The 27,759-nt window shown below is 43.2% G+C and overlaps 1 protein-coding gene across 3 annotated transcripts in view; it reads left to right on the top strand.

Moving 5' to 3' along the window:
- The window catches only part of NCAPG2 (non-SMC condensin II complex subunit G2), a 347,950-nt gene that overhangs the window by 79,697 nt on the left and 240,494 nt on the right, over positions 1-27,759 (top strand). For all 3 annotated transcript variants that reach the window (XM_078663271.1, XM_078663272.1, XM_078663273.1), the window contains exons 6-10: positions 8,640-8,774; positions 14,781-14,875; positions 17,860-17,929; positions 18,884-18,970; positions 20,603-20,695. In XM_078663271.1, coding sequence (XP_078519397.1) covers positions 8,640-8,774; positions 14,781-14,875; positions 17,860-17,929; positions 18,884-18,970; positions 20,603-20,695 — 480 coding nt within the window. The remainder of the gene's footprint in view (positions 1-8,639; positions 8,775-14,780; positions 14,876-17,859; positions 17,930-18,883; positions 18,971-20,602; positions 20,696-27,759) is intronic.

Raw genomic sequence — 27,759 nt, 5'->3', positions numbered from 1 at the left:
AGGAGCAGACGTGAGATATATGGCAAAGTATAGTCATCCCGATCATAAGAGTGACAATTCTTGCCATATGATAAGCATTCCTGGTATGTGAAAGTGATAAATTAGCATGCATAATAAAACCAGTCTGTATCTGTCTTACTGCATATTTGGGGATCACGTCTATTTCCTAATAAATAGATGCTGCTATTTCTGGACAAACATGTTTCCTTCATTAAATTAGTAGGCTTTTGTGTGGCGGTACTGAGTTCACATATACAAAAGGGTATTTGAGAGCAAACTTTTTATTTATTTTTAAATTGACAAGCCTTTGTGTGTTGGGGAAAAAACTGATAGCATTTCAAAATATATATAAAGTTTATATTGGACAGCTAATTAATGCTGAGATCATGAGACTTAAACCAGAGGGCACATATTATTTCTAATATTTCATTATGTCTCTGGAGGTCTTTCTTTATCTACATTAATACAACTTTTTATGACATTTCCACAACCTGTGTCTAAGGAATAAGGATAAAATGCACAACACATGACAAAGTTCACCAGTCAGCAGGTGCTCCATCCACAGTGGTATTTCAACAAGCACCCCAGAAGTCAATAATATGTCCGAGTGATATTTCAGCAGGAACATGTTAACAATCAAGGGCCACCGACGCGGGGTACAATTTCACGCATTTACAAGGCTCTTAAGGGGTACTGCCGTGTTGACATGACAGGGGTCCGGAGCTGATGGGCTGATGCTCTATCATTGCATCTTGTTGAGGGTGCCTGGAAGAGAGCGTTTACCTATGTTAGGGAGGTGACTAGTAATGTGTGGTTCAAGCTTACAAAGTTGTATTACTAGCACCAAGCATATCCGACCCTGCAGTGTTTATGGCCTGGCGCAGAGGAACGGAGACGGGGGGCTGAGAAGAAAGCAGGCCGGAGGGGGGAGGGTAGTGCTGGGGAGAAGCTGGGAAGGAGAACTAGAAGGAGAGCAGCCCCTAAGATGTGGAGAAAAGGATCAGAGGGTGGTGGCGTGAAATAAGGGCTCAGAGAAGCGTGGGGAAAATAAGTATCTGGGAGCAAGGCACCGAAGAGAAATTAGGCACGGGGAAGCTGAGCTAGGGAGGAAAGAGAAATCTAATGAGAGACTAGCACAGCCGTCAAAGCGGGATGCTGCAAGCAAGCGGTAACGCGGCTGCTTCTATTTCAACATGCAGAAAGAGGTGACAGGGAAGCGGAGCAGAATGCCCGTACAAGAGAGCTTCTTTCCCTCGTGGCAAGGAAGAGCTGTGCCGGTGCGCTCTCGCTCTGTCTTGCAAGCAGTTTTGCAAACGTGGAAAACGGAAAAAAAATGTCATCCCGATCCGCCCACCGCTAAAAAGCCGTAGCCTGCGGAAGTGAGAGGAGGAATTTCCCTCCCCCCAGCTCATGTTACAGCTGGGACTGGAGAATGTTTAACATGTGCATCTCTTCTAAGCCTGTAAACGGTGGAGCCTGGGGTCTAAGTTGTTCAAAAGCAAGTCAGAGGTTAATTTTAGAAAAGCACCATCTCGTGTTGGCTAGCAAAATGTAGTTTAGAACAAGAAATGACTGGGAAGAGAAAGGAGGAAGGGAGGTGAAACAAGAAAAACTTACCTGGAGTGGCAGTGAGGCTGTTCCGGGAAACAATGGCGGGCGCAAACGTCCGAAAATTTCGGATTCGGGGGCGTGTTTTGGCGTTCTGAGTGACGGATGACGTCAGTCGAAAGAACAGTAAAAAACACGCCCCCGAATCCGAAAGAGACGGGGCTTGAACTGAGTGATGCCCCTCTCCTCCAATGGTGGGCCTCCGTTTAGGAAGCCAGCCAATGGAGGAGAGAGGCGGGTTCAAGCCCCCTTACTAAATAACATAAAATCTCCTCCCGGAGACTGCGCAAGCGCAGCCTTTCGGTCCTCGACCTAAAAACAATTTCCAAGAGGATTGGAAGTCCGAACCAAGGGGAGAGACTGACATTTCGTGCATTGTGTGGTGGTGTACTTGACATATAACTAGAACCCCTGAAAGTCAGTATTGGGAGAGTGCTAACTGGCATGTGAAAACTGAGCACATGCTGAGGTTTATGTCTGTAAAGCTTTATGTCATCAAGGATAGGTGAATAACTGAATACAAATTGTATAATTCTGGACAAGAACAACCAAACTAAGAACCACAAAACTTCATTACCTGTATTGGTCTGTATGAGCTGGCAGAGAGGGAAATCACTGTAAGAGCGGTCAAGAAAAATGGGATGGCACATAGATAAGGATGGGTTGACCAGATAGCACTTCCAAAAAGGATACAGAGAAATGTGGTGAAATTACAGTTCATGGAAGTTAATATAACCCATTGTGTATCACCATGAATGTCTATTCACAAAGATCCACAATGTTTGACGTTAAGCCCCTTCAGCGAGGCTTTAGGTTATACTTAACTATGCTCTGCTTGGGAGTGGTATGAATAAGGACAATGAGCCTGTGACTCATTAATGTCGATAGGAGTTGCTTGTAACACTAGTTCTGATAGATACATCTGCCGTGTGGATTCCTCACCTTGTGAATACCCCCTTGCGTCAGCAACATTCGGAAATTCTTTTTTCGTAGCCTCGCGCCGACGTGGACTCCTGACGTCATAGAGACACGACCTCGCTCGCGACTCCGCTGACGTCACCGACGCCTATAATAGGCCCACGCCGGCGTGATGACATCAGTTCCCTTTTTTCCGCGTCGTCGACGCTAACGGTTATCGGGAATCTCTGTAGCCAACGGATACTTTGTTGTCTTTATTATTAACATTTTCTGCGTCTCTGTATCCTGTCTCTTCGACAATGTCTTCAAAAAAGACCGGCTTCAAGCCCTGCAGAGAATGCGGCAAAATGATGTCCATTACCGACCCACACAGCGACTGCATCTGGTGCTTGAGCTCGGACCATGATGTGGAGGACTGCTCTTCGTGTAAGAAAATGAACCCGAAGGCCCTGAGAGAGAGAGAGGCGAAGCTCCTGGTGGCTAAAATGAAAGCTGGAAAAGGAAAATCGTCGAAGTCTCGTTCTCGAAGGGCGAGGTCGAAGTCGAGATCGAGGTCCAGGTCTAGATCTAGAGGAAGGTCGTCTTCGAAGTCGGCTTCGGACCATGTTTCAAAGAAGAGGAAACATAAGAAGAGGAGACATGAGTCCCGACGTCGTTCTGGTAAGGAGTCGGGGTCGAGGTCGAGGTCACCGAAGGTTCGTTCGAAGGTGGTGACCATTGAAGTTTCGGATCCAGAACCTGAAGGTGAGGCTTCCCCTTCTGAGTCACGGGCGCCGTCTCCGGCTCCGTCTCCGACTCCGAATCCGGCTCCGAATCCATCTCCGGCGCCGTCCCCGGTCCGAGATGAGGAGGAGCCTCGTGAGGATGAGGATTCCGAGCCCTTAGGTGAGCCGAATCCGAACGCTCCTCAGGACAGGCCTGAAGGTTTTCATCCACCATTTCCTGCCCCAGGCCAGGACCCTTCTGCGTTTCTCAACGCGATGTATGGAGTCTTTTCGAGGTCGTGGTACCCCTCTGGTGCACCTTCGGGTCCCATGGGTCCTTTGGCGTTTAACTTAGGAGTCCCTCACTCCTACCCTCCGGCTCCGTTTATGCCTTACATGCCGGCTCCGACGCCGCCGTGGCATTTTCCGGCTCCACCGAAGCCGTCGACGCCGGTTCCGGCTTCGCCAGCTCCGGGTCGACCTAGAACACATCCCTCTGAACCTGCGGATTCGATCCCGACGTCGATTCCGAATCCGTCGGAGCCGATGGTGGATCCGAGGGCAAAACGGGTCAAGATGAGATCCAGAAGAGAGGCTCAGCGCCTTCTGGAGGAAAGGAGGTTTTTGGACTCACAATCTGATCTCGAGGAGGGTGAGTTGGATGAAGATACTTTTGAAGATTTGGCAGAAGCAGGAAGCCTGGATTTCTCTCCAGAGTGGGAGTTACCATCAGGTTCTAGTACTCCTTCTAAGGACATTCAACCCTATCATTTGATTATGAGAAAGGCTGCCAGTCTGCTTAAGTTGACTTTGCCTACAGCAGAATTCAAATCTAATATTCTGACTGAAGTACTCCATTCTCCGAGTTCAGTGGTGGAACCTCTTCTTCCTTTCAATGAAGCTCTAACAGAGCCCATTCTGGAGGTGTGGAAAAAACCTTTGTCTGCTCCAGCTGTCTCTAAAAGTGTAGCCAGAAGATACAGGGTTGCCCCTGATGATCCTGCCTTTTTAACCTCTCACCCTTCACCGGAGAGTTTGATCATTCAGGCTGCATGCTCCAAAAAGAACATTAGTGCTTTCCCTCAGGTTCCTTTTGAGAAGGAAGCAAAGAAGCAGGATCAGGTGGCAAAGAAGTCCTTCTCCTCTGCCAGTATGGCATTGAAGTCATCAAATGCCACTTGCTTGATGGGGAGATATTTACACGCTCTGATGGACTCTTTACATGTTCTGGTTCCAAAAGTTCCTGATGACAGCAGGAAGGATTTTGAGGAAGTCCTCTCTGACGCTCAGGCAGCGGCTCGCCAGGTTATTCAGAGCGGTTTGGATACTGTAGACTCTGTGGCGCGCATTATGGGCACTGCTGTCGCTACTAGGAGGTCTGCCTGGTTGAAATCTTCTGACTTTTCGGCTGATGTTCAGGCGACATTATTAGATCTTCCTTTCGATGGTTCAGGCCTTTTTGGGAAGAAGGCTGATGCGGCCCTTGAGAGGTTTAAAGATTGCAAGGCGACTGCTAAATCCCTGGGTCTCCAAATGAGAGGTTCTTCAACTGGCAGAAGATTCAGAGGTTTTGGCCGTCCTGCCTTTCGGAATTTCCGGCAAGGCCAGCAGCAGCAGCAGCAACAACAGCAGCAGCAAAACTCCTTATACAGGTCCTACAGGGGAAAGCAAAGAGTGCGTCCTCGTGGACGTCAGGTCTCTTCCTCCTCCACTTCCTCCAACCCTCCTGCCCCTGAGAAGCAGCCCTAGATCCGACATTCAGGATCATGTGGGTCCGGTTGGGGGCCGGCTTACCCATTTTCTACAGGATTGGGAATCGGTTACGTCAGATCTTTGGGTTCTCAATCTTGTAGAAAATGGGTATGCCCTTCCCTTTCGGGAATTCCCTCCCAATTTCCCTCCTTGCCAAGGGTATTGCTCCGAGGAGCATCTGTCTCTTCTGCAAGAGGAAGTTTTAACTCTGATAAGAAAGGGTGCGATAGAGGTGGTCCCAGAGCAGGAAAGGGGTCAGGGATGCTATTCCCGGTATTTCCTGATTCCGAAGAAGGATGGCAGGCTTCGTCCAATCCTGGATCTCAGGATCTTGAATCTCTATCTGAAACAGGAGAAATTCAAGATGCTCACCCTTGCTCAGGTTCTTCAAGCGCTGCAAGAAGAAGACTGGATGGTGTCACTCGACTTGCAGGATGCTTACTTCCACATCCCAATCCTGAAGTCGCACAGGAGGTATCTCCGTTTTACGGTGGGATCGCAGCACTACCAGTTTGCGGTCCTTCCGTTTGGACTTACTACTGCGCCTCGAGTCTTCACCAAGGTGATGGCAGTGGTGGCGGCACATCTCAGAAGGTCAGGGATTCCGGTATTCCCTTATTTAGACGACTGGCTGATCAAAGCGGAGTCGTCAGAGAGAGTGCTCCATCATTTGCGGGAGACAACCCAGTTGTTGTACAGGTTGGGTTTTTCAATAAATGTACCCAAGTCTCACCTGGTGCCCTCCCAGCGCAACCTGTTCATAGGTGCGGTACTGGACACAACCGTATGTCGTGCATTCCCTCCCCCTCAAAGGATTCGCGACATACGGGAGATGATTCCTTTATTTTACAATGGAGCGGTCGTTCCAGTCCTGAAGGTCCTTCGCCTGCTCGGTCTGATGGCTTCATGCATTCTGTTGGTCAACCATGCACGCTGGCACATGAGGGCGCTCCAGTGGTGTCTCCGCAGGCAGTGGTATCAGCACAGCGGAGACCTCAGGGAGTCAGTGAGGATCTCCAGAGAAGCTGCAGCGGATCTGTCTTGGTGGGGCGTGGAAGGCAATCTGTCCCAAGGAAAGCCTTTTCAACTTCCCCCATCGGTGGCCACGGTGATAACGGATGCATCCACTCTCGGGTGGGGTGCTCATCTGGGGGATCTGGAGGTCAAAGACCTTTGGTCTCCAGAGGAAAGGTTGCTTCACATCAACCTTCTAGAATTGCGGGCGATACGTTTGGCGCTCAAGGCCTTCCTCCCTTCCCTTCGCAGTCAGTCTGTTCAAGTCCTGACGGACAACACGACTGCGATGTGGTACATCAACAAGCAGGGAGGAGTAGGGTCGCAGTGTCTCTGCAGAGAGGCTCTGCGTCTCTGGTCCTGGGTTCAGGACCATCAGATTTGTCTGATGGCAAATCATCTGGCCGGTGTTCTGAACGTTCGTGCAGACGGTCTCAGTCGGCAGTTCTCTGCCGACCACGAGTGGAGGCTGCACCCGGAGGTGGTTCACGACATCTTTCAGATGTGGGGGACTCCTCGGGTGGACCTGTTTGCCACTCGCGAGAATGCGCACTGCCTGTCGTTCTGCAGTCTCCAGTATCCGATGCAAGGAGCCTTGGGGGACGCGTTTCAGTTGAGTTGGAAAGATCAACTCCTTTACGCGTTTCCCCCCATACCCTTGATTCCTCGGGTTCTGAGGAAGATTCGCCAAGACCGGGCCCAAGTCATATTGGTCGCTCCGGATTGGCCAAGAAGGGTGTGGTATACAGATCTACTCCACCTCTCCTCTCACCCGCCGCTCCGTCTCCCTCTCAGGGCAGACCTCCTCTCTCTGATGGAGGGGCAGGTTTTACACCCCCACCTCCAGACATTGCACCTTCATGCCTGGAGATTGAGCGGGGCAACCTGAATTCCTTTTCCCTCCCGCCTGACGTTGTGGATGTCATCTTGTCAGCCAGGCGTGACTCCACTAAGTCCATCTATTCTTATAGATGGGCGAAATTTGTCACGTGGTGTGGGGAAAGGTCTGTTGATCCTTTGAGGGCCCATTTGTCTAATGTTCTACAATTTGCTCTTTCTTTGGCGCGGCAGGGTCTGGCGGTTGCCACGGTAAAGGGTTACCTGTCGGCGCTGTCGGCTTTTCTCTGCTTGCCTGACCAGCCCTCTCTTTTTAAGTCTCCTGTGGTCTTAAGGTTTTTGAAGGGTCTTACTAATATGTTCCCTCCTTCACCTTTCATTGTGCCTCAGTGGGATTTAAATCTTGTATTGACCTTTTTGATGGGGGCTCCCTTTGAGCCTCTCCACAAATGTCCCATGAGGCTTCTTACCCTTAAGACAGTCTTCTTGGTGGCAATAACCTCGGCAAGGAGGGTTAGTGAGCTTCAAGCTCTTAGCTCCAAGCCCCCATTCCTGACCATTCATGCTGATAGAATGGTTCTTAGGACCAGGGCTGCTTTTCTGCCTAAGGTGGTAACTCCCTTCCATCTAGGACAGTCCATTACCCTACCTACCTTCTATCCTCCCCCTCACCCTTCCAAGGAGGAGGAGAGACTGCACCGTCTGGACCCTAAGAGGGCGGTGTCCTTTTACTTGGACAGATCCAAGGACTTTCGCTTGGAAGACCAGCTCTTCGTTGGATTTGCTGGCTGCAAGAAAGGAAGGGCGGTCCATAAAAGGACTTTATCGAGATGGATCGTCCTCTGCATAAAGATCTGCTACTCTTTGGCCGGTAAGGAACCACCAGAGGGTATAAGGGCTCATTCAACTAGAGCTAAGTCTTCAACCTCAGCATTGGCTAGAGGTGTGCCTGTGGAGGATATTTGTAGGGCGGCGACTTGGTCTTCCCTCCACACTTTCGCGAAGCATTACTGCTTGGATTCCGAAGTGAGGAGGGACGGCCATTTTGCGCGCTCTGTCCTTCAGGATTTCCTGGTTTAGAAGAGTGGACACCCTCCTCCGGGAGTGGGGACTGCTGTGGGACTCTATTCACAAGGTGAGGAATCCACACGGCAGATGTATCTATCAGAAGAACAAGTTACTTACCTTCGGTAACGCTTTTTCTGGTAGATACTATATCTGCCTGTGGATTCCTCACCGACCCACCCGCCTCCCCGTTGTCCACTCTTCTATGCCAGAGTTACTGTAGTGTAATATATATATATATTTTATTGTCAAGGAAATGTTTCAGTTGCTTTCCTGCTTTTGCTTAACACTGTGTGTTTTGCCTTGAGTACTGTGTACTGTGTATACTTGTATATTTCTACTGTCATTGGTCCGTCCGTGTGCCTCGATGGCACGGAAAAAAGGGCGGAACTGATGTCATCACGCCGGCGTGGGCCTATTATAGGCGTCGGTGACGTCAGCGGAGTCGCGAGCGAGGTCGTGTCTCTATGACGTCAGGAGTCCACGTCGGCGCGAGGCTACGAAAAAAGAATTTCCGAATGTTGCTGACGCAAGGGGGTATTCACAAGGTGAGGAATCCACAGGCAGATATAGTATCTACCAGAAAAAGCGTTACCGAAGGTAAGTAACTTGTTCTTTATTAAATATTACATCTGAATGGCCTGGTGTGAATGGCCCATGTGTGAATTAGCAAAAACATAGACATTCTTCTTGCAGGTTTTCTCAATGTTTACTGTTTGCTTCATTTACTTTCTTATGTAGGGAGCTGATCTGGGACGTCTTTGGCACCTCCACCAGGTGCTTTTTGCGTTTGATTATAACAGCTTGGAGAGTAATGAAGTAAAAGACTTGCTTCAGCAGTGCTTCATGAACATAAACCACGTCAAAAAAGAAGAGGTTTGTTGTCCTATTTTTTTTTTTTTTACTATATGTCCATCTGAATGCATAGTACCAAATCATGTTTTTCATCATATGTAAATATTTGTAGATGACACCACGTGGTACACAATCATCATGCCCGCAAAAAGGCACACAGCAGATGTTCTCACAACGCTTCAATCATCAAAGTTTGCATGCTTCAACATTTTCATTCTGATTTTCTTCAGTGATTTGCCTATGTTTTGCATTCAGCTAGTGTCCCCTCAATATATTCTAGCCAAATGTTTTGATTTCCTTTTTATAATTAAAATTTTTAAATCTCAACAGCACATATGGTCAATAGAGAAACAAGAATATTGCTTTTAACGTTTTAAATGGTAAACATTTGTATTAATTAAGCAGTTGTAAATAAACAATAGCAGTTTACATTTTATCCCTGGTAAGCCTTTCACACTGATCCTGCACAGACCATCATGCTACGTACATAATACATACACATACCATATAAAAACAGAATCTATATATATGTGCAGAATACCTCCTTATAGGTGCTTACAGGCAGTTCTCTTCATCAATTGGTCTGTTGCTGTGTCCTTCACATTTTCTTCCACCCATCTACAGCCTACAGCTTGAGCCAGTGATGTAGCCCACTTTAGCCATTGACTAACTTCACTGTGAGTGAGGACATTCTATTCTTTCACAAAGAGCACATCCACACAAAATAGTTCCTTTCTGTACCAGGGGTTACTATGACAGTGTGCACTGTGAGCCCAAATTATATTTTCGATTTTTAGCCAAAGCTTATTTTGTATGTTGGCAAATGCCAGGCAGTTCCTCAAAACTAAGATTTTACAGACACTAGAACACAACAAAACAAACTTTCACATTGCCAAAAGGCTGGCTGCCAGCACCAGACCTGCTGACTATGCCAGTGTTTGTTCAGATTGTTTCAATTCCTGAATCAAACAGGAGGAACAATGTTTTATTAAAAGACTTGGTTTCTGCGCCACACGTATACAAATTAATGTCTGCGTTCCCAGCTCTTGTGGAAAGGACACGTTTTGCAAGAGATTTCAGTTATTTTAAGCGTGAGATAATGTTTTTGTGGATGGTAGTTTGAGGGGAAAAAGAATAGTTCAGAAATGTGCTGGTCCAGGCTCTGTGCATTAAAACGCACACCAGAGTAACATTTTTATGTGAATAGTGGTAATTCTATCCAACTTTCTTTCACTTGGTTCTAATAAACCACATTTGTTTAAAATGTGTAAAAGCAGGAGAGATTTTATAATCTATTAACCATTTGCCAGATATTACATTTTGAAAGCTCATCTACAGAATACAACATTCTGTTAATACTGAGTATTTTCAGTGTATATTTCCTGAACAAAATAAGGTGTGATTATGCTTGATTCTCCCCACTTTCTTCTCATCTATACATTGCCACTTCAGCAGCTGGTTAATGGCCGCAATCTCTGGTGCCACGAGGGGTGAATTGTATGTCCCTGTAACTGGACATAGTTTGTGCAACTTATTCCTGCCAATGGCAGCGTTCAGTTTCACACCCCATTACAGAAGCAGCCGTCCTTTCAGTACTGTCTTACCATAGATTAATTCAAAGTCACTTACTATACTTAAACAGTCATTCAGTATACAGTATTATAGGTACCTGCAGTTATTGAGTGATTGCCCCTTGTCCGAGATAGTTATAGCAGCCTGTTCAGTGCCTTGTCCTGTCAGTAGCTGCTGGAGTTTATTTTTTGTCAGATGCAGCTACTACAGCACATTAATTACCTTTATATTGGAAGCGACTCACTCACCACTCATTGCATCGCTGCTTACTCGGTGGTCCATGCTGATAGAAAGGCCTACTTTATTGCTTACAAAAATACACAGCTTATTTCCTTACTCCCATGTGGGTGAGAAATTTTATTTTTTTCTTCACTACAGCTGTATGTTGTCGCTTGTACAGCATATATAGTCCTGCCTTAAATGCATCTCTAAGCACCTTCCCTTCTCTACATCAGAAGGGAGAGCAAGCCGTTACTAAACCACCATTTCTTGGTAGCCAAATCTACCAAGAACATGCCCTCTTAAATCCTTGCTCATTACTCTAGCCTGCTGCATTTTCACATACAATCTGCGAATCACAGTCTTCTCTCCATGCACCAGTCTTCTGCAAATCCCTTGCTCCTCCACTCTTATCCTACGCCCTGGCACCTGTACTCTTTTCCCACCTAGGCTGCTTGTCATGCAGTTAAGCTGAATCTCTGATAGTTTCCCCTCTCGCTGTATTGTATTCCAGTGATCGCTCTTCCCGCCCTATTTTTGGCTACCCCATACTTGCGCAGTCCTTCAGCATGACTACCTACTATGTTTCTGTGACCCCGTCCCCTTTCTTCTCCCTTCTGATGAACTCCCTTCTGCGGGTCACCTCCTATGTCTGTCCTCACCCATCTTAACCTCCTTTGCATTGTACACTTGCTCCCACTGTACAGCACTTGGTGGCCAAATAGCTAGGTTTGAGCTTTATATATGTACCTACAATAACGTGGAAATATTTCTAGGGACGCCAACCGATAACTCTGATGCATATTATTTATTGTGCCACCATAATTTGGAAGCATGCCCTTAAGTTACTCACATATAAACATGTTCATTCAGTTCCCTATAGCATCTTGCCCATTTTTAGTTTCTATATATCTTCCAATTGTATTAGGAATTCCTCAAAATCCTGTGGTATGCTCAATAAGAGGGGTGAGCAGGAATAACAGTTTATCTTAATTTTTTCCTTTCTAGAAATGTATGCATTGAATCATTTTCTTTCACCAGACTAGGAAATCTGTGTATTTTCAACCTAGATGTACCTAAACGAATTTAATACAGAATCCTTTCCACGTAAGATATATGATTTAGGCTATAAGTTCCTTGCCAGAAGCCCTATTTAGTTTGCATTCACCTTCTCATTTGAGGCGGTTTCATTAGCTTGAGTAATTTCAAAACAGAAATATCAAGTTAAGTCCAATTCTTCTCCTACATTGAATTCTGAGAATAATGTTTCTGAATCTCATTCTTATTAGAAGGTCTTTATGCTTCAGCAGCCTTCAATGTCTTGATAATTTCTTCATCCCTTGTGGTGTTTGCTTCTGTTAGTTTAGAAAACTTTGCACCTGTTGGGGGGTTTCTAAAAGAATTATAGCTGAAAGTATTATACTAAATCAGATAAGTCTGAAGAAAAAATATTATTGTTTAAAAATTGCAGAAAATGTGCTCTAAAGAAAGTGTTTCAAAGATTCCTGTAAAAACCTTCAATTTCCTTAGTACACCTGACATGTTGCAAATGACTGTGAAAAAGATGTAATGGGTTTACAGCAGAACTCCTCAAGAACAGATTATGGTTTGTTTATCTCCAAATAAATCAAAGTATTAATCTAAAGAAAAGGACATCTGCTCCTAGCTACCTCTGGAGAGAGGAAGAGTCAGGAGATATCCCATATTCAGTAGAAAAAAATGAACTCTTAACCATGTCTTCACTGAGGCTTCTATTTCCGCCCCCATAAAGCCCTTCCTGACAACTGCCTCTTAGTTGATAGGAAAGGCATGTCAAAACAACTCCAACCTAGTGTGATTGTTCACATATGCTCACTCCTCAATGACACTGTGATGCCAAATAGATTTTCGTAATGAAAGTACAGTAAAGTAGAACTCTACTGTTATCGATACAGTCAGTAGCCCCTCCTACATCTCACTGGTCCACTCACCCCTGTTTTTGAGCCTGTTGACAACTGAGTGCCTGATTTAGAATTTAGTGGATGGGTTACTATTTCACAAACGTGATGGATGTGCTATCTGCTTTATTACAGTTTTCATGCGATCTAACGAGTGCGGACGTCCGTCGTATTTGTGCTAGAATAACCCATCCACTAAACTCTAAAGCAGGCCATGAGTTTACACTGGCAAAAACCGGGGGGGTGTGTGAATTATAAATGTGTGAGTGCCATTGATACATCACACATGGTTAGTCCTTTAAAGGACCACAGACCTGCTGGCCTCTCTAGAGCCATTATTTAATGCAGCTAATGCTTGTATGGTGCTTTTGAAAATGGTGTATATAGGGCTAGCGTTCTACACCTCTGAGGCACTTGAGACACCCAACCCTCCTGTAGAGGTTTAGACATTGCAATGCATAACTGCAGAGTTTTTTAATGTGCAAGTCCCCACAGCCTTTTATGAGGCAATATCCTTCGGAATCATATTAATTCAGTACTACAGTTGTTGAATGAGGGCAGTCAGTAATATTTGGATGTGCAGTGCGTGTATGCAGAGGGAGATGTAGTATGAGGTGTTGAACTTCTCATATCAAGGCATCAATTAAAAGATCAATTGAAAAGTCAAATCTTAAGCATGTAACTGCCAGTTTGGGGCCCATCACTGGTCAATGTGCACTGATGTCGTGTGTTTAGGATTGGACCACTCCTGGAAAGCTTAGTTAACTGGCACTGGTAAGAACAAGAATAGCAGAGGAGTTAAGGTCCTCTCTGCCAGCACAGTGATGTTTGCATGTTAATGCCAATATTTGTCCTCCGAAACTAGAAATAAATTGTGAGACATCTTTTAATTCAACAGATAACACGCACAATAAGATGTTTGTGTCACCACTGAATGATAAAATCTAGCGTTTGTGAATCACAAGGTGGTCCTTTTGCTAATGTACGCTAATGTCTTAACATTTGCGCCTAACCTGCCTTGCTGAATATTGTACGGTGAATCCTGCTCCTATGTTTTTCCTTGTACGAAACTTCCATTAATGTCTGGTGGTAATCTTAACTGAAAATACGGGTGTAAGATACAGTATACCGATTTGAAAGTCTATTCAGTTTCCTCCTGATTAAGATGGCCACTATATATCAGACTTCATTACAGTGTACTGTAGATCCAGACAACCACTCAAAGCTCTAAGATTGCTACTGTGTCATGTGTTCATATGTTATTGGGTGAACTAAATCTTGAATGACTCTCAGTACGACACTACATGCAGGCAGGCACGTCTGACCTGAAAGATGATGACGACGCAGTGTAGCACATGTGTGTTACAGTGCACACAGGGATTTCTTTTGATCTTCCTCACAGGATAGTGCTGAATTCAATGCCCCGTGCTGTAGGTTAAGCAACAGCCATGTCAGATATCACATGCAAGTACTCAGGAGAATGCAAAATAAAGATGTGATGACATGAGACCGGTTGTGAATAGTGACTGGCCCCCTCTTGACACATTTTTCAAGATTCATCACTGGCAAAGAAGATGACGTTAAATCTTTATTCAGCAATGTGTCACAATCCCAAGTGCAAATGCAAGAGTTCAACTGAACTCCTTTGAACATTGACTGGGCAAAACGACCAACGTTCGAAATTTGTTTGAACTTAAATATTATAGCTAAAGATAATTTAATAAATATACAATGCTCCATAAGAAAATAAGACTATTTTAAAATGTTAATAATAAATATTACCAGTTTCTTACCGACTTGTTGATCTTTATTTCATGCGAGTATAGCGGTACTCTCATAGCTAAACAGAAACATATTTGAATAAGTTACCAGAGTCCTAGTTCATAGTTCAGATAATTTTCTCTCTCTTGGGATCCTCTGCATTGCATATACATCTTGAAATCTGTCTGCGATGCATGCCTGGTGTTGAAACTATTTCAAAATTGTTTTATAATGAGGAAATGCAAATATTATTTAAAAAGAATAAATGAAGACCTAAATGCGCATAATGTGTTTCAGTAGGTACAGATGTGGAAATTTGAGAATGCAGGTTTGTTAATTAGCTTTTGGTGGAGGTAGGGATCATTATTTTGTGGCGTACTTGCGTATTGATTGTGAAGCAAAAATCTGCTCTTTGAATATAAACAATAGGTAGTTTGCAGAATTCCTAGCAATAGTATGAAGTAAATTGTACATCTTTCACAAGTGTGACTTATAATTGTTTATTTTAATGTAATATGTTCTGTGATTTCATTACCAGGGAAGAAGATTTTTGAGTTTTCTGTTCAGCTGGAATGTTGGCTTCATAAATTTAATCCACGGGACTGTGAAAAACCAGTTGCAGTGTTTTCCAAAGTATGTATGCTAAGTGTTTGGCTACTTAAACCAGAGTCTTCTGTTGGATGTGCAGTCAATCAATTTGTAAGATTTGTAAAGAGTTGTTTTCTGCATAGATTCAATGGCAAATTCTCACTACATTGCTTTGAAACAGAGATTTGGAATTCCTATCGCCCAAAGACCAGGGCATATTGTTTGTGGTGAAGTCCAAGAAGGCCATTTTTACCACTGGACACACAGCATCTTCCTTCTGGCAGCACAAACCCAGGAGCTGGCAGTTTACAGTACACCAGGGTAGTTAAGATGTACAGGAATCTTCAGTTGCTAATGCAATATGTGCATCTGAGTATACTAGATGTTGCACGTTGCATATATCATTAATTACTGCAAAGCTTTTACTATTAAGGCAAGTGCTATCATGAACTAGAGTAAGCTGCAAGTGTGATGCATTTTTTATTGGAGTTCTCCACAGGGAAAATGATTTCCCTTGTGCATTAAACAAATGGGCATTATTACTCCATGTTCACTAGCACTTTATGTACCTGCTTATTACCAAGAAACATCTGGAAATAATATATTCGGAAAATAATTTTACCTGAGAAGAAATCCTATTCCCTGCAAACCTCAAAGTGTGGAGGTGTTCCTGTAGGAAGCTGACTCTTTATGCAATATAGCAAATATCTGGCATACAGTGTAATGAGCCCATGTGTTTCCTTATGAGCTTTGCAATCCCAAAGTGCTCTGTTAGGGGGTAGTGTGATTGTGCAGCCTTAGGCCTTACACAGAGGAGTGCAAGACATTTGCAAATACACACAATGATCAATAAATGACGCACACGATTCAAGAAGGAGATCCTCACTCATTTATAAAAATAGCAAATATCTTTATATTTGTTTAGGCATCTGAGAAAAATCGTTGAGGTAGGTATATTTCGAAATAGAAATTCTTTTCACTTCAAAAGTGTTATCCTATGGAAGGAAGAATACATTCTGCAAACAGTTACAATACTGGATTTACGCGACCAATCTCCAGAAGTTCAGGTTAGTGGTGGGTAAGGTCCAAGGCAACCACAGCAGTATACCACCAGCAGTATTGTGGTGGCCAGGTGACAAGTGCAAACCCGTGTTAGGAGCCCAATAGTTTTCTGTGGAGATAGGTCACTACGAAAAGAGGCTGCAGGCTCTGGTTGTACCCAAAGTCATTGAACGGCAGATGCTTACTTCTGGTTCGTGGAAGGTTTGTTGTGTTTAAGGGTTTGTAACAGTTTTCCACAATGCTAGATGTGTGACTGCGACATTGAACTGGGCTAGGATACCTTACCTCCAACATCCACCTGTTGGGATGTATTTTTTAACTGACTCAAAAGCTTTTGGAAACTGGATTACAGAGCTAGGTGGCTAGTAAGGTATGTATTGAGACTCAATCTAATGATATTGACTTCTATGAGAATTGTTGGTTCAACCTTTGAAGGTTGCTCAAGTAGCAAGGCTTCCTTCAGAAGAATCTGTGCAATGCATGCACAACAACTGTCCCACAACAACAATAAAGGTTAAAAAAACAAATTAAATTGTCCAAACCAAATTAGTTAAAGAAATACAAAATTAAGCAAAGTACCACAAATATGTATTGGAATGCTTATTGAAGCACAAGTATGTTTTGGAAACAAAATCCAGCAAAGTAATGTACTGGCTGCTATTCTAAAGCAAAATAGGGTCTTCCAGAATGCTCCAGTGTATTTATTTCAGGGGAAGGCGGTGGGGGGGGGAGAGAGGGGGGAGGTGGGGGGGGGTGGTATTTGGGGCATTGTTTTGAATGGTGGGTGTGCCTTGCAGTGAAGGAACACAACCCCCCCCCTCAGGGAATTTAAGAGTTCTATAAATTTTACTTCATTTAATTACAGATCTTCTCCTTGTGCACCAGTTTTTTGTGAGGAGTAGCTGACCAGTTGCCTCTGGTCTACAGGTTCTCATTCTGACGGATACAGTCTCCTCTGTCTCGTGTTTCTTCTGCTTTCTTGCACTCAGGAGAGAGGTGCCAACAGGCAAGGGACTTTATCTGTACCCCTTTTGTGGGTCAGCAAGAGGTTCTCTGCCTCACCCTTTGAGGCAATCTCCACACCTTCCAGGCCCAGAAAAGTGGTTTAGTGCTGAATATCCTTCTCTCCATACAGAATGTCTTTGAAGATGCACAATAGTCCATACTGCTCTGAACAACAAGGAGCATAATAGGACAGGCAGCTGACGGCAACACTGTTTTTTGCCATGGAAAAGGATGTACGTTTTTAGTGAATGCTAGATAGGCGACCAGCACAACTAATCCTAAATAAGTGTAGATGATAACAATCTATTGCTTCCATTAATTCTTTCACATTTATGTATCTACTTGCTGTAATTGTGAAGTTAGTAAATAATCCCTAGCAAAGGTAGAACGAATGGAGTTAAGTCAAAATGTTGCACTTCAAGAGGTCACTTCCTGCAGCTTCAGCTTTAAATCCTATGGTGGTGGGGACATTGTCCGCTCACATTTCACATTTGTGCAAATGTGCGAACCTTTGTGCACATTTGAAGTTATCCTACCAAAGTGTCAAATGTGAAATTGTAATAATAAAAAGGTAATCAGATTTTTTGTTCCCTTGAAGCCAAATTTATAGCACATTATATCTGGCTCACCAGATTGCCAACCATCATAATTTTAAAAACAAAATCGACTCTTTGACATAATCGAAACTGTAGTTCATCATTTGTTTCCTATCCTTTTGCTACCATCATGAGACTGTTTTGGATATTTAAGCATTTAAACCCATTGCTGAACAATGTGCAGAGAAAGTTGTAAGATATTATAAGATATTAAGTATCTCTATTTTCTTTTGACCTTTTGCAGCATTCACATAAGCATGGTGCACTAGGGTAACTGCAGCGTTCAACAGTTGACCTCCCCTCGAGCCTCCTACAGGTCTCCTGGATGCTGCACAAGGTACTCATCTTATTCTTTCATTTTCACAGATCTTTGATGGGAAACATTGCGGAAATGTATTTCAGAGCGTGGAAAAAGGCTTCAGGTGATATCTTGAAGGTATTTACTTTACTTCATACCATTTATTTGCTATTTGAAACACAGCTGAGCCTGAGACAGCTGTATACTTTGTGAATTTCTATTTTTTTCAGATTACATGCTACTGTAGGATTGGGAAGTAGCTTGCAAGGTAAACACTGGCTTTTTGGATTACTCAACCGTATTTTTGTTCATATTTTTAAATATTTTCATGTTAAATGAACACGTTAAAAGTAGAGAAATGCAAGCAGTTTTGCTTTTAGACCATCCTGTTGAATTTACTTTGGAGCCTATTAGTCCTCCCCTGCTGCTCTCATTCGGACTGGAAGCCCAGGCCCCCACGGTCACACTTTCAACAATGTCAGAATCATTACCTGAAGTCTACTGGCTGGCTGTAACAAACGGGCACATGCTGCAGTACCACTCTCTATGCCTGCAAGACCGGCTGCAGCTGAAACCTGGTTGAAAGCAACAGCTACTCAAGCCAGATCTTAAGTTAAATTTATACTTCATGACAATGGGGAAAAAAAAGGCATACGGTTGAAATTTTTCTTTTATAAATGTATTTATTTGTAACGATGGTTTACCCATATTTGTGGGATACACGCTTGCTTATGCCTTCTTTAAGCATTTAAGCAAGTATCAAGCTATGCATTTCAAGTGTCTAGTTCATGCTACAACTTTAGACTTGGTCCTTCATTATGAATAAACAAAGAAAATACCTTTTTACTATTTTTCTTACTCCTGTTAATACGAACGCAAAGCATGTTTCCAGCTTCAACAACTTGTTTTAGCAACGAAAAGCATTCATGAGAGCTAGATGCTAGTCTGTCGTATGAGAGCTCAGTATGTGAACTTCATAAATTCTAAGGTTGAACCTAATACGCTTAAGGTGCAACTTAATATAATGTACTTAAAAAAGAAAATTGTTTAATGTTTAAATTATTATACCCTCATACGAGTTTATTGTTTCAGACTATTGAAATTAACTGCATACAAGACTTCATGTATCATGGAGTTAACCTTCCGCGAAGCTCTCCAGTGCATCCCAAAGTGCGAGAGGTAATTACTGTTTCATTTTAGGATTTATGTTTCACATTTTGTATACCAGTGATTATATGAATACATTGGAGCGTTTGGGCAGGCTAAATGTCTCACTACAGATCTTATATGAAACACCAGGTAATTCCCATTCTAGTTGATAAATAACACATGAGAGCAACCATTACTGCTTTTAAAAAACTGTGAGTAAAAATTGATGCAAGAAATCTTACACAGATTTCCTTAACCTCTGTCTACTGTAGGACTTCATTTATATTGCTTGTCTTCTCGAGACCTGCTGAAACACACTACCAAACTATGAAGGAAGCGAAGTGTCGCGTTTATGGGGTGACTGTGCAAGTTTCATCCAGAGGGTTAGCAGAGCTTTCTCTCAGAGCTAGTTAAAAAGTCCTGTGCCTCTAAACTGTTAATTAGCTATCACTTGTGGTATGCTTCCACATAACCTGTTATGGGAATAGTAGTCTCCTTTCCATTATAGCTCGCTAATCAGTCTCTGCTGGAATAGGGCTGCACCCACCTTGTACATCTGCTAGGGGAATAACAAAACCTTTGGAACAACTCCCATGGGGTTGAAATGTAAACCCATTCGGTAGAACACATTCCGGTCTGTCCGGAATGGCCAAGATTAACTTGAGTCTGAATCAGACCACTTTTACAGTAGCCAAACCCTGAATGTCAGGGATGCGGTGATGGAAGTTGGGAGTGGGGTGGGGAGTTTGAAGAGAGGGGTAGGGCACACAAACACAACTCATTGCACCATGAAGCAGGAGTCATTTCCCACCCATTCAGAAGAATGTTTTTACACCACGTCTGCCCAAATGACATTTTGACAGTGTGCTGAACTCTTTGGGAAACTAGGGAAACGTGGCATCAGCTCCAGGGTCTAATATCGCAGTCTTCTTGGCAAACATCTGGAATTATTTAGCAGATAGGAAAGTTTGATGTGGTAGTAGAACGTGGAAACACGTCTTGTGAACAGTAGAACTCCTATTTGATCTTCATTTTTCTTTGGAGACCCAAAAGAGCAGATTGCTTTCTTTGCATTTATTGATGGTGTAGGAGTTCTCTTCATAAAATGGTATATTGCCGTACAAGTAAATTATCATCCATTGGTATACGCATCAGTAGAAGCACCCCATAAATAATGTCCTTAATTTGCCTTCTTTATTCTCACATGTATCTTGTGGTATTGCTAAACATGCTTCTGCAACACTGAAATTGACACTTTTACCTACACTTGTTTACAATACTGAACCTGAGCTTTTGCATATATAATGTTGTTAATTTACAATACGATATACTATCAGCTGTTAAATTTGATTGCTTGCTCCAGCTATAATTTCATGGTATTGACTGTCTTAAATAGCATTTACAGTGTCTTTTGATGTTTAACTAATTAAGGCTCACACAATTTTATTGCAGTTACATTTTACTAACAAATTGAGATAAATTGTTCATGTTTACAGTGTCTTTTGATGTTTAACTAATAAAGGCTCACACAAATTTATTGCAGTTCCATTTTCCTAATAAATTGAGATAAATTGTTCATGTAGTCAAAAACAAAGCCAGGGGATACATGGTGAACCAAAAAAAGATTATGGAACTCAAACACGGTTCTCTGTATTTTCATAGTTGCTGAGTTACTTTCATCAACAGAAGCTTCGTCAGGGCGTGGAGGAAATGTTATTTCGACTGTACCAGCCTATACTCTGGAGAGGATTAAAGGTATTTTTGTTGTAGTTGCTTAGTTATGTTTTGCTGTTTAGTAGTAATATTGTTTGCTATTATGTGCTAATATTACAAATATATTTCATGTTTGGCACAGCAGTTACTATCTGGGATGACCATTAGGTGTTCACTCATATCATTGCCACATTTCACTGAAGAGGACTCTTACTCTTTTGCAGGTTTGACTATATAACTACTTCTGCAAAATTATGGTGTTATATGTTTCTCATGCTTTATACACACAGCTGGGTTCAAGTCACGCTTGATCTACCTGCAGTTTCCTAGCAATAACTTTTATCCTTGTTCTTTTTGTTATACCCCAGAAAGCCATGTGTTTGATCTTTTTTATTCCATTGATAGTTGTAGTCATTTTTTGGAGTGATGACTTGTGGTCTCTGTGGGGTTGAAAGTCCCTGGCTCAGTCACTGTGTTCCTTTCTTTTGATTTCACCATTCCTGACTAACTTGTCTTCTGTCACAAATCTCCTGATAGGTTATCCACTCTACCATGTCACCTTTGCTGTAAAGGAGAGTATTTCATTCAAATGTAACCACCTTTTAATATTGGTTACTACTGTTTCCCGTTCTAGACCATTTGGCGACAAATAGTTATAGACAGCTTATTGTTAGTAATGAGATACAGACCTTTTAAACTGCACCACAGGATAGACAGTTTACCTGCCCTTTCTGGTAAATCCATGTAGTCATTATGACTAGGATCCTCTGTTCTCCCAGACCCTCTCATTCTCTTCCCACTTCTAGTGCTAGACTAGCATGCAAACTGTCAGTGTGGTAAATAGGGTTGGGATGGCATACTACTGTCTAGTGGGTTGGAGCGAGGAGGTCCCTGTGTGCAACCACAAGAGGTTGGGTTGCCATATTAGGTTACAGTAGTTCTTTCTGGCTGCTGTATATGGTACCCCAGTGCATGTTTCTGTGCTACTCCCTCCTCCCTCCCCTCAAGTCTTTTTCCATTGCAGACTATTATAGCCACGTTGTGTCTTGTCTGGATCAATAAACACTTCAGTAGAGCATAGAACGGTCATTTTGTTTTCAACCCATTGAATTTAATTTAATTGAACTGTCTGTAGCCTTCAACGAAATACCACCTACTCAGATAAGACCAATAGTATGGCCACTGCATCATTCCCTGTGTTCTCCAGATCAGAAAGAATGACTACAACAACAGCCTGTGGATGGATAAGGCCTGTTTGGAGTGAATACACATAGCTTTTGATTATTGTGGCATGTTATCCACCACTATGATTTTGAGAGGAATATAAGTTGACAAGTATGAAGTCTGAAAATGAATACAGTCTATGGAATTTTCCCTTAGTTGTGAAACAAAGGTCAATACTAATGATGAAATTAGTTGTTAATAGTACTCTCTCGTTCTATGAATCGCTTTCCCAGACCATGATTTGCTTCTGCCAATGGAGGGTTTCCACTGATAGCCTGAAATCCAGCTGCATATGAGCTCCCCCATGAACTGTCCTGCTCTTTCTGATTTCGCTAAAATGATATATAATCTGTTACGTTCACATTTTTTTTCTACCCATTTCAACGAAAGGCATGGGGCCATTTCCACAACCAACTAATTTCTGTGAGTCACCACATTAAACCCTTTCACAAAGAACACATCCACTTATAAATTAGTTCTTCTAAGTTCCCGGGACTTCAATAAGCCCTTTCTTAGACCCAAAAATATTCTAGGTTTTGTACCTCTATTTTTTTTGTAGATTGGTGAGGGCCCAGCGGCTCCCTTAGCAATACATTTTCTTAAAACCATTGTAAAAAAAAAACAACAGCTTTGACAAACTCAAAAAAATGACGCCATGTCAATTGTTTATGCCGGTGCTCATTTAGTTAAGTTTCTAATTGTATTGTATTGTATTTGCATTTATATAGCGCTTACTACCCCATACGAAGCGTCGCAGCGCTTTTTCGGCGAGTAGCACGCTACTCCGGGACCCATAGAGAATTAGTGTTGAATTAGTATAGTGAAACATGCAAGTACATTTTAAGTGGTGGATAGGTTAGTCAGTTATTTGGATTTGGAATGAGGACAAATGTTTGTATTTATATAGCGCTTGTTGACACACGCTGTTTGGGAAGCCTATAAAGGATTAGCGGTGAATTAATATGGTGAAATATGAAGTAATTTCAGTGGTGGATATTAATCAGTTACTTGGAGTGAGAAGAATAGCAGAGGGATAAAAGGGGAAGAAAGATTTGCATTCATATAGCACTTGTTCCCCTGATGGGTGTTGAAGCGATTTTCTGGCGAGTAGCATGCCACTCCGGAACCCATAAAGGATTAGTGTTGAAAATTAGTATAGTATAAATATGAAGTAATCTGAGTAGTGGATATGTTATTCAGTTATTTGAGTAGTATATTAGTATAGTTGAATATGGAATTTGAGAAGTGAACATGTTAGTCTGTTAATTTTGATTGAAAAGGATAGTGGAGGATTTTTTGGTTTGTTAGGTCTTAGCAGTAGGAGGAGGCTTTTGGATGAGTAAAAAGGAGTTTTGGAGAGGAGGAGTCAGAGGGAAGAGTTGAGAAAGGTTTGTTTTAGGGGATCGGTATAGTAAAAAGAGGTGTCAGATGATGCAAGGAGGGTAGAGTAGGAGAGAGTTTAGAAAGGGTTATTTTGGCGATCATAGTAGTGGTATGGGGTTTTATGGCAATAAATATTTTGCTTTACATTCTTTATAAGACTTTGCTGCTTTGCAAGAGACTTTCAGGGTGCCAGAATTATTAGTTGCATTTTTATATATAGTGGCTTTTCCTTCTCTTCTGCTGCATATGCTACCTTAGGTGTCAAGATATATTTACGTGTTTTTCACTTTTTTTTTCCAAATCATTGTAATAAATTTAGCCTCAGACCAGTATGATGCTATGCAATCTCATGTATTTACCTGCATTTATACACATGGGGAATGAACAAATAGTTATTTGCCATTCTCCACTTCCCATCATCCACCCGCAAGAGACTTACCTGTATACATTATAGTTTTCCCTTTAATATTTAGTCATCTGTTGAGTGCTCATTCTTGTTTCTACTGTGGCCTATTGTCTGTTCGTCTGCAAAGGTGAAAAAGGGCCAGGGTGGTATTCCCCAATCTCCATTAATGGTTGCTTCCCAGGTTTCCCACATTTATTTCAGAGGACATCCTCTTCCTTCTTAGAACACCCATTCCGCTGCCATACACCAGTCATTGTTTCTTTTCTTCTGCAGAATTCCCGTTAGTTTGGGGATTCCCCATTTTTTTGTGATGTTTCTTTTGGCAATAGCAAGTTATTGATTAACATTTTATACCTAGTCATTTCAATGTCCACCCATACTCCCAACAACGCTGGTCAGGTCTCAGTCTGCAATGGGATCCATTTTATTCCTTCTAACCTAGTTTTAATTTCTGACCTGTGTCCTGTGTCCAAATCTTTGGGTTTTCCTAAAGAGTGTTAATGAAGGCTCCCCTCTGCCTGCAGCTACATAAGCTTTGGTCACCTGCAGTTAAGCCTAATTTGTGTAGTTGTACACTGCAGTAATTTGTCCTCTGTGATATCTTTAGTTGTGTCAGTTTGAAGCTAATTTTGATCAGTTTCATTATTAAAAAAAAGTATTCCCCTCCTCGACCCACCTGCCTGTAGTTGACAGTTTTAATTAATTATTCAGGACGTTATAATTATCTGTTGTACTTTAATATTAATTTATGGTTTGCTCAAAAGGCCTATTAGCCTAAAGTGTTTAATATAAAAACGTGTATGTGAGTCTTCAAATCTGCATCACTCTTGGGTTTTCAGTCTCTTGGGATGGAAAGGCAAAGAGGATATCCTTGAAAATGCATGAACTTGCCTTGTTCTTGGTCTTCCAGAGGCAATACCAGTTTTCTAACTGACTGATGCATACGGCATTGACATTTTCTTAGTCACAAAGAACCGTTATATTGTCATCTGCCTTAGATCTCTCTTCATAGTGGGCTGTCATGCAAACTCTTCTGAAGCACGCGGTCCACTGCAGGTGTTGTAAGAAGCGCAATGGGAAATCGTGATAAGCGATGGAACGTCTTTTCCTGCTACCAAATTGGTTAGGAGGCTCAACATGTGCAGAGCTCCTCCAGGGGATAAAGGGACTCTGTATTTGGGTGTTTTGGTGAAATATGGCTTCAGTCTGCTTGTTAGATCTAATCATAGTTTCGCTGGAGTCGTTGCTCGAGTGCTGTTGGTCAGGTTGCTTTGTTTCATTTCCCCTACTTCCGTAGGCCCATTGCATAAGCATCAGGAACATGCACTAGTCTATCTTTTTGGGGAAGCCATTTTTCATCCTATTTGGCCCTTACAACCTAAGAGGATTAAAAATGTCTGCTTTCAAAGTGTTTTCTCGCATGTGAGCCTCTGAGTGCTCAAATATAACTACGTTGAACACCACCTTCTGCCACCTGATAGTTGTCCACAGAGATCCGCCACAGGTGTAGTACCCTTAGTGCTCTAGTTGCATACACGGAATCCACACTCACAGCAGCTGGCTTTGGGCTTCCCCCAGATAACAGGCTGATTTCTTTGGTTATTAGGGTGCTCCCCAAAAGGTTACTGTTCCTTTACTGACTACATGCCCTAGGCTCTGCATAGTGACATAACAGCAGACACTGAACTTTTTGGACCACCTTCAGGCTCTGGCCCATACTTATACTTAAGTCATGCTTTTCCTGACCACGCTGGTGCTTACTCTGATTAGAGCGGGACCCACTCTGATGTCCATCGCTGCTCCAGAGCCGACATGAGTTCATGCTTGTTAGACCTGGCATTCTTGGTGTGGTTTCCCTCTAACCTTTTACCTTCAGACCTCCTGATTTTGCTGGCCTTAGGGCTGTTTTACAAACTGCTGTACTTAAATTATTCTTGTCACCCCAAACGTTTGGCCTTCCTCCTCTTCTTTTTGCTGCTTCTTTTTGTTGGCTTTAGGACGCTGAGCACTTTACCACTGTTAACCAGTGCTACAGTACTTTCTGCTTAAAACCTGACCACATTAGCTTATATCCAATTGGCATATTTAGTTTACTTATTAGTCCCTAGTAAAGTGGCACTACATGGGGCCGGTAAATTAAATGCGATTAGGGGTCTGCAGCACTGATTGTAAAACCCACTTAACCCGTTAAGTGCGGCGCACGTTCAGCGGACGTCGCGTGCACTAATTCGGTAGTGCTGCGCACGTCCGCTGAACGTCGCGGCCCCGCCCGCGCAATAGAATGTTCCGCACCAGCGCGGAACGTTCAGCGAAGGGGTTAAGTAGCCCTTTAACCCCTTTGGCGCGGCCCCGATTCTGCGCCTGTGCGGCACTTCTGAAGAGTGGGCGGTTCCAGGACGGCCCCCAGCCGTCATCAGCACACGCCCACCGTGTTGCATGACGGACGGGGGCCGTCATCAGCATGGAAGGGGTTAAACATATCTCAGCCCTACCATTGTAGCCTGTGTGTGTGCAGTTTAAAACTGCCATTTCGACCTGGCAAAGTAAACCTTGTGCCAGACCCAAATCTTCCTTTTTAATGCATATAAGACACCCCTAGTGTAGGCCCTGGACGGCCCATGAGGCAGGGTCCAGTGTATTTATCAGGTTGGGTATGCACTTTTAAGTTTTACATGTACTGGTAGTGAACAACTCTTACATTGGTTGTTTACTAATACTAGCTCTATAGGATAACATTGGTGTTACCTTATTATATTTTATAAGTGCCATTTACAAATAGGAACAGGTAACCAGTTAATGTTCTGTGTCTCTGGGACTAGAATGTGTAAGCTTAACTGACGGTGAAGTCTGATTTTAAATGACAAATTTGAAAATGCCACTTCAGAAAGTTGCTGCAGCAACAAATGACGGACGGAATGCTGAATGAATCAAACACTCACCCCTATTCAAGAAATCTGGGTTAACGCCATTGTTCTTTTGCTCACAATTCCGCCCCAGTTAGGACCCAGCCATATGCAAATCAGTCTTGACCCTACTTCTCATGGGAACAGTCCAGCCCGAATTGCCAAGCCGGTCACATGCTCCCCGTGCCACTGGATTCAAGCTAGATTGGTTGATGAAGGGGCGATACCCTGAAACGGTCCCAGGATTCTTGTTTCCGGTCCAGGGAGGACCTGGCCTGGCAGTTCGGACTGGACTGTTCCCATGGGGAGCAGGGTGAAGACGGATATGCATATGGCTGGGTTTAAACTGGAATGGCATGTGGGCAAAGAAACAATTTAGGCCCAGATCTCTGTACTGGGGGTGAATGTTTGACATTGTTAAGGAATGTGCCCATCAATTGTTTTTCCTGCATTTGTTCCCCGAGTGGGATGGTTATGCCCTGATTAAGGATTGCATGGCTGATGAGGGGTGATACCCCGATACATCTGCCAGGATGCTTGTTTCCGGTCATGGGAGTTCCTGGCCTAGCAGTTGGGGGTGGACTGTTCCCATGGGGTGAAGACTGATATGCATATGGATGGGTTTACACTGGAATGGCATGCGGGCAAAGAAACAATTTAGGCCCAGATCCCTGTAATGGGGGTGAATGTTTGACATTGTTAAGCAATGTGTCCATCAATTGTTCTTTTTGGATTTGTCCCCCGAGTGGGATGGGTATGCCCAGATGTGAGTCTTGTGCTCACATGCCACTGGATTAAAGATAGCCTGGCTGATGAGGGGTGATACCCCGTAACATGTGCCAGGATGCTTGCTCCTGTCCAGGGAGGTCCTGGCCTAGCAGTTTGGGGTGGACTGTTCGCATGGGGAGCAGCGTCAAGACTGATTTGCATATGGCTGGGTTTAAACTGGAATGGCATTCTGAGCAAAAAAAACAATGGATATCTGCTCAGATCGCTGTACTGGAGTGAATGTTTGAGATTATTCAGCATTCTGTATATCCATTGTTCTTTTTCTCCTTTTTGAAAGTTATTTTCTTAACCTAGCTATTTGGTGCTTACAGCCTTTCTGTGCTACATAACTGGGTATAGTTGACAGTTGGGCTTTGTGTATTCCTCCTAGACAGCCTTTCACAAAGGTGAGCTTAGGTGTG

Source organism: Lissotriton helveticus, chromosome 10 (assembly GCF_964261635.1).
Source record: "Lissotriton helveticus chromosome 10, aLisHel1.1, whole genome shotgun sequence".
NCBI lineage: Eukaryota > Metazoa > Chordata > Amphibia > Caudata > Salamandridae > Lissotriton > Lissotriton helveticus.
The sequence above is the reverse complement of the archived record's forward strand: the minus strand, read 5'-3'. Positions and strand labels throughout refer to the sequence as shown.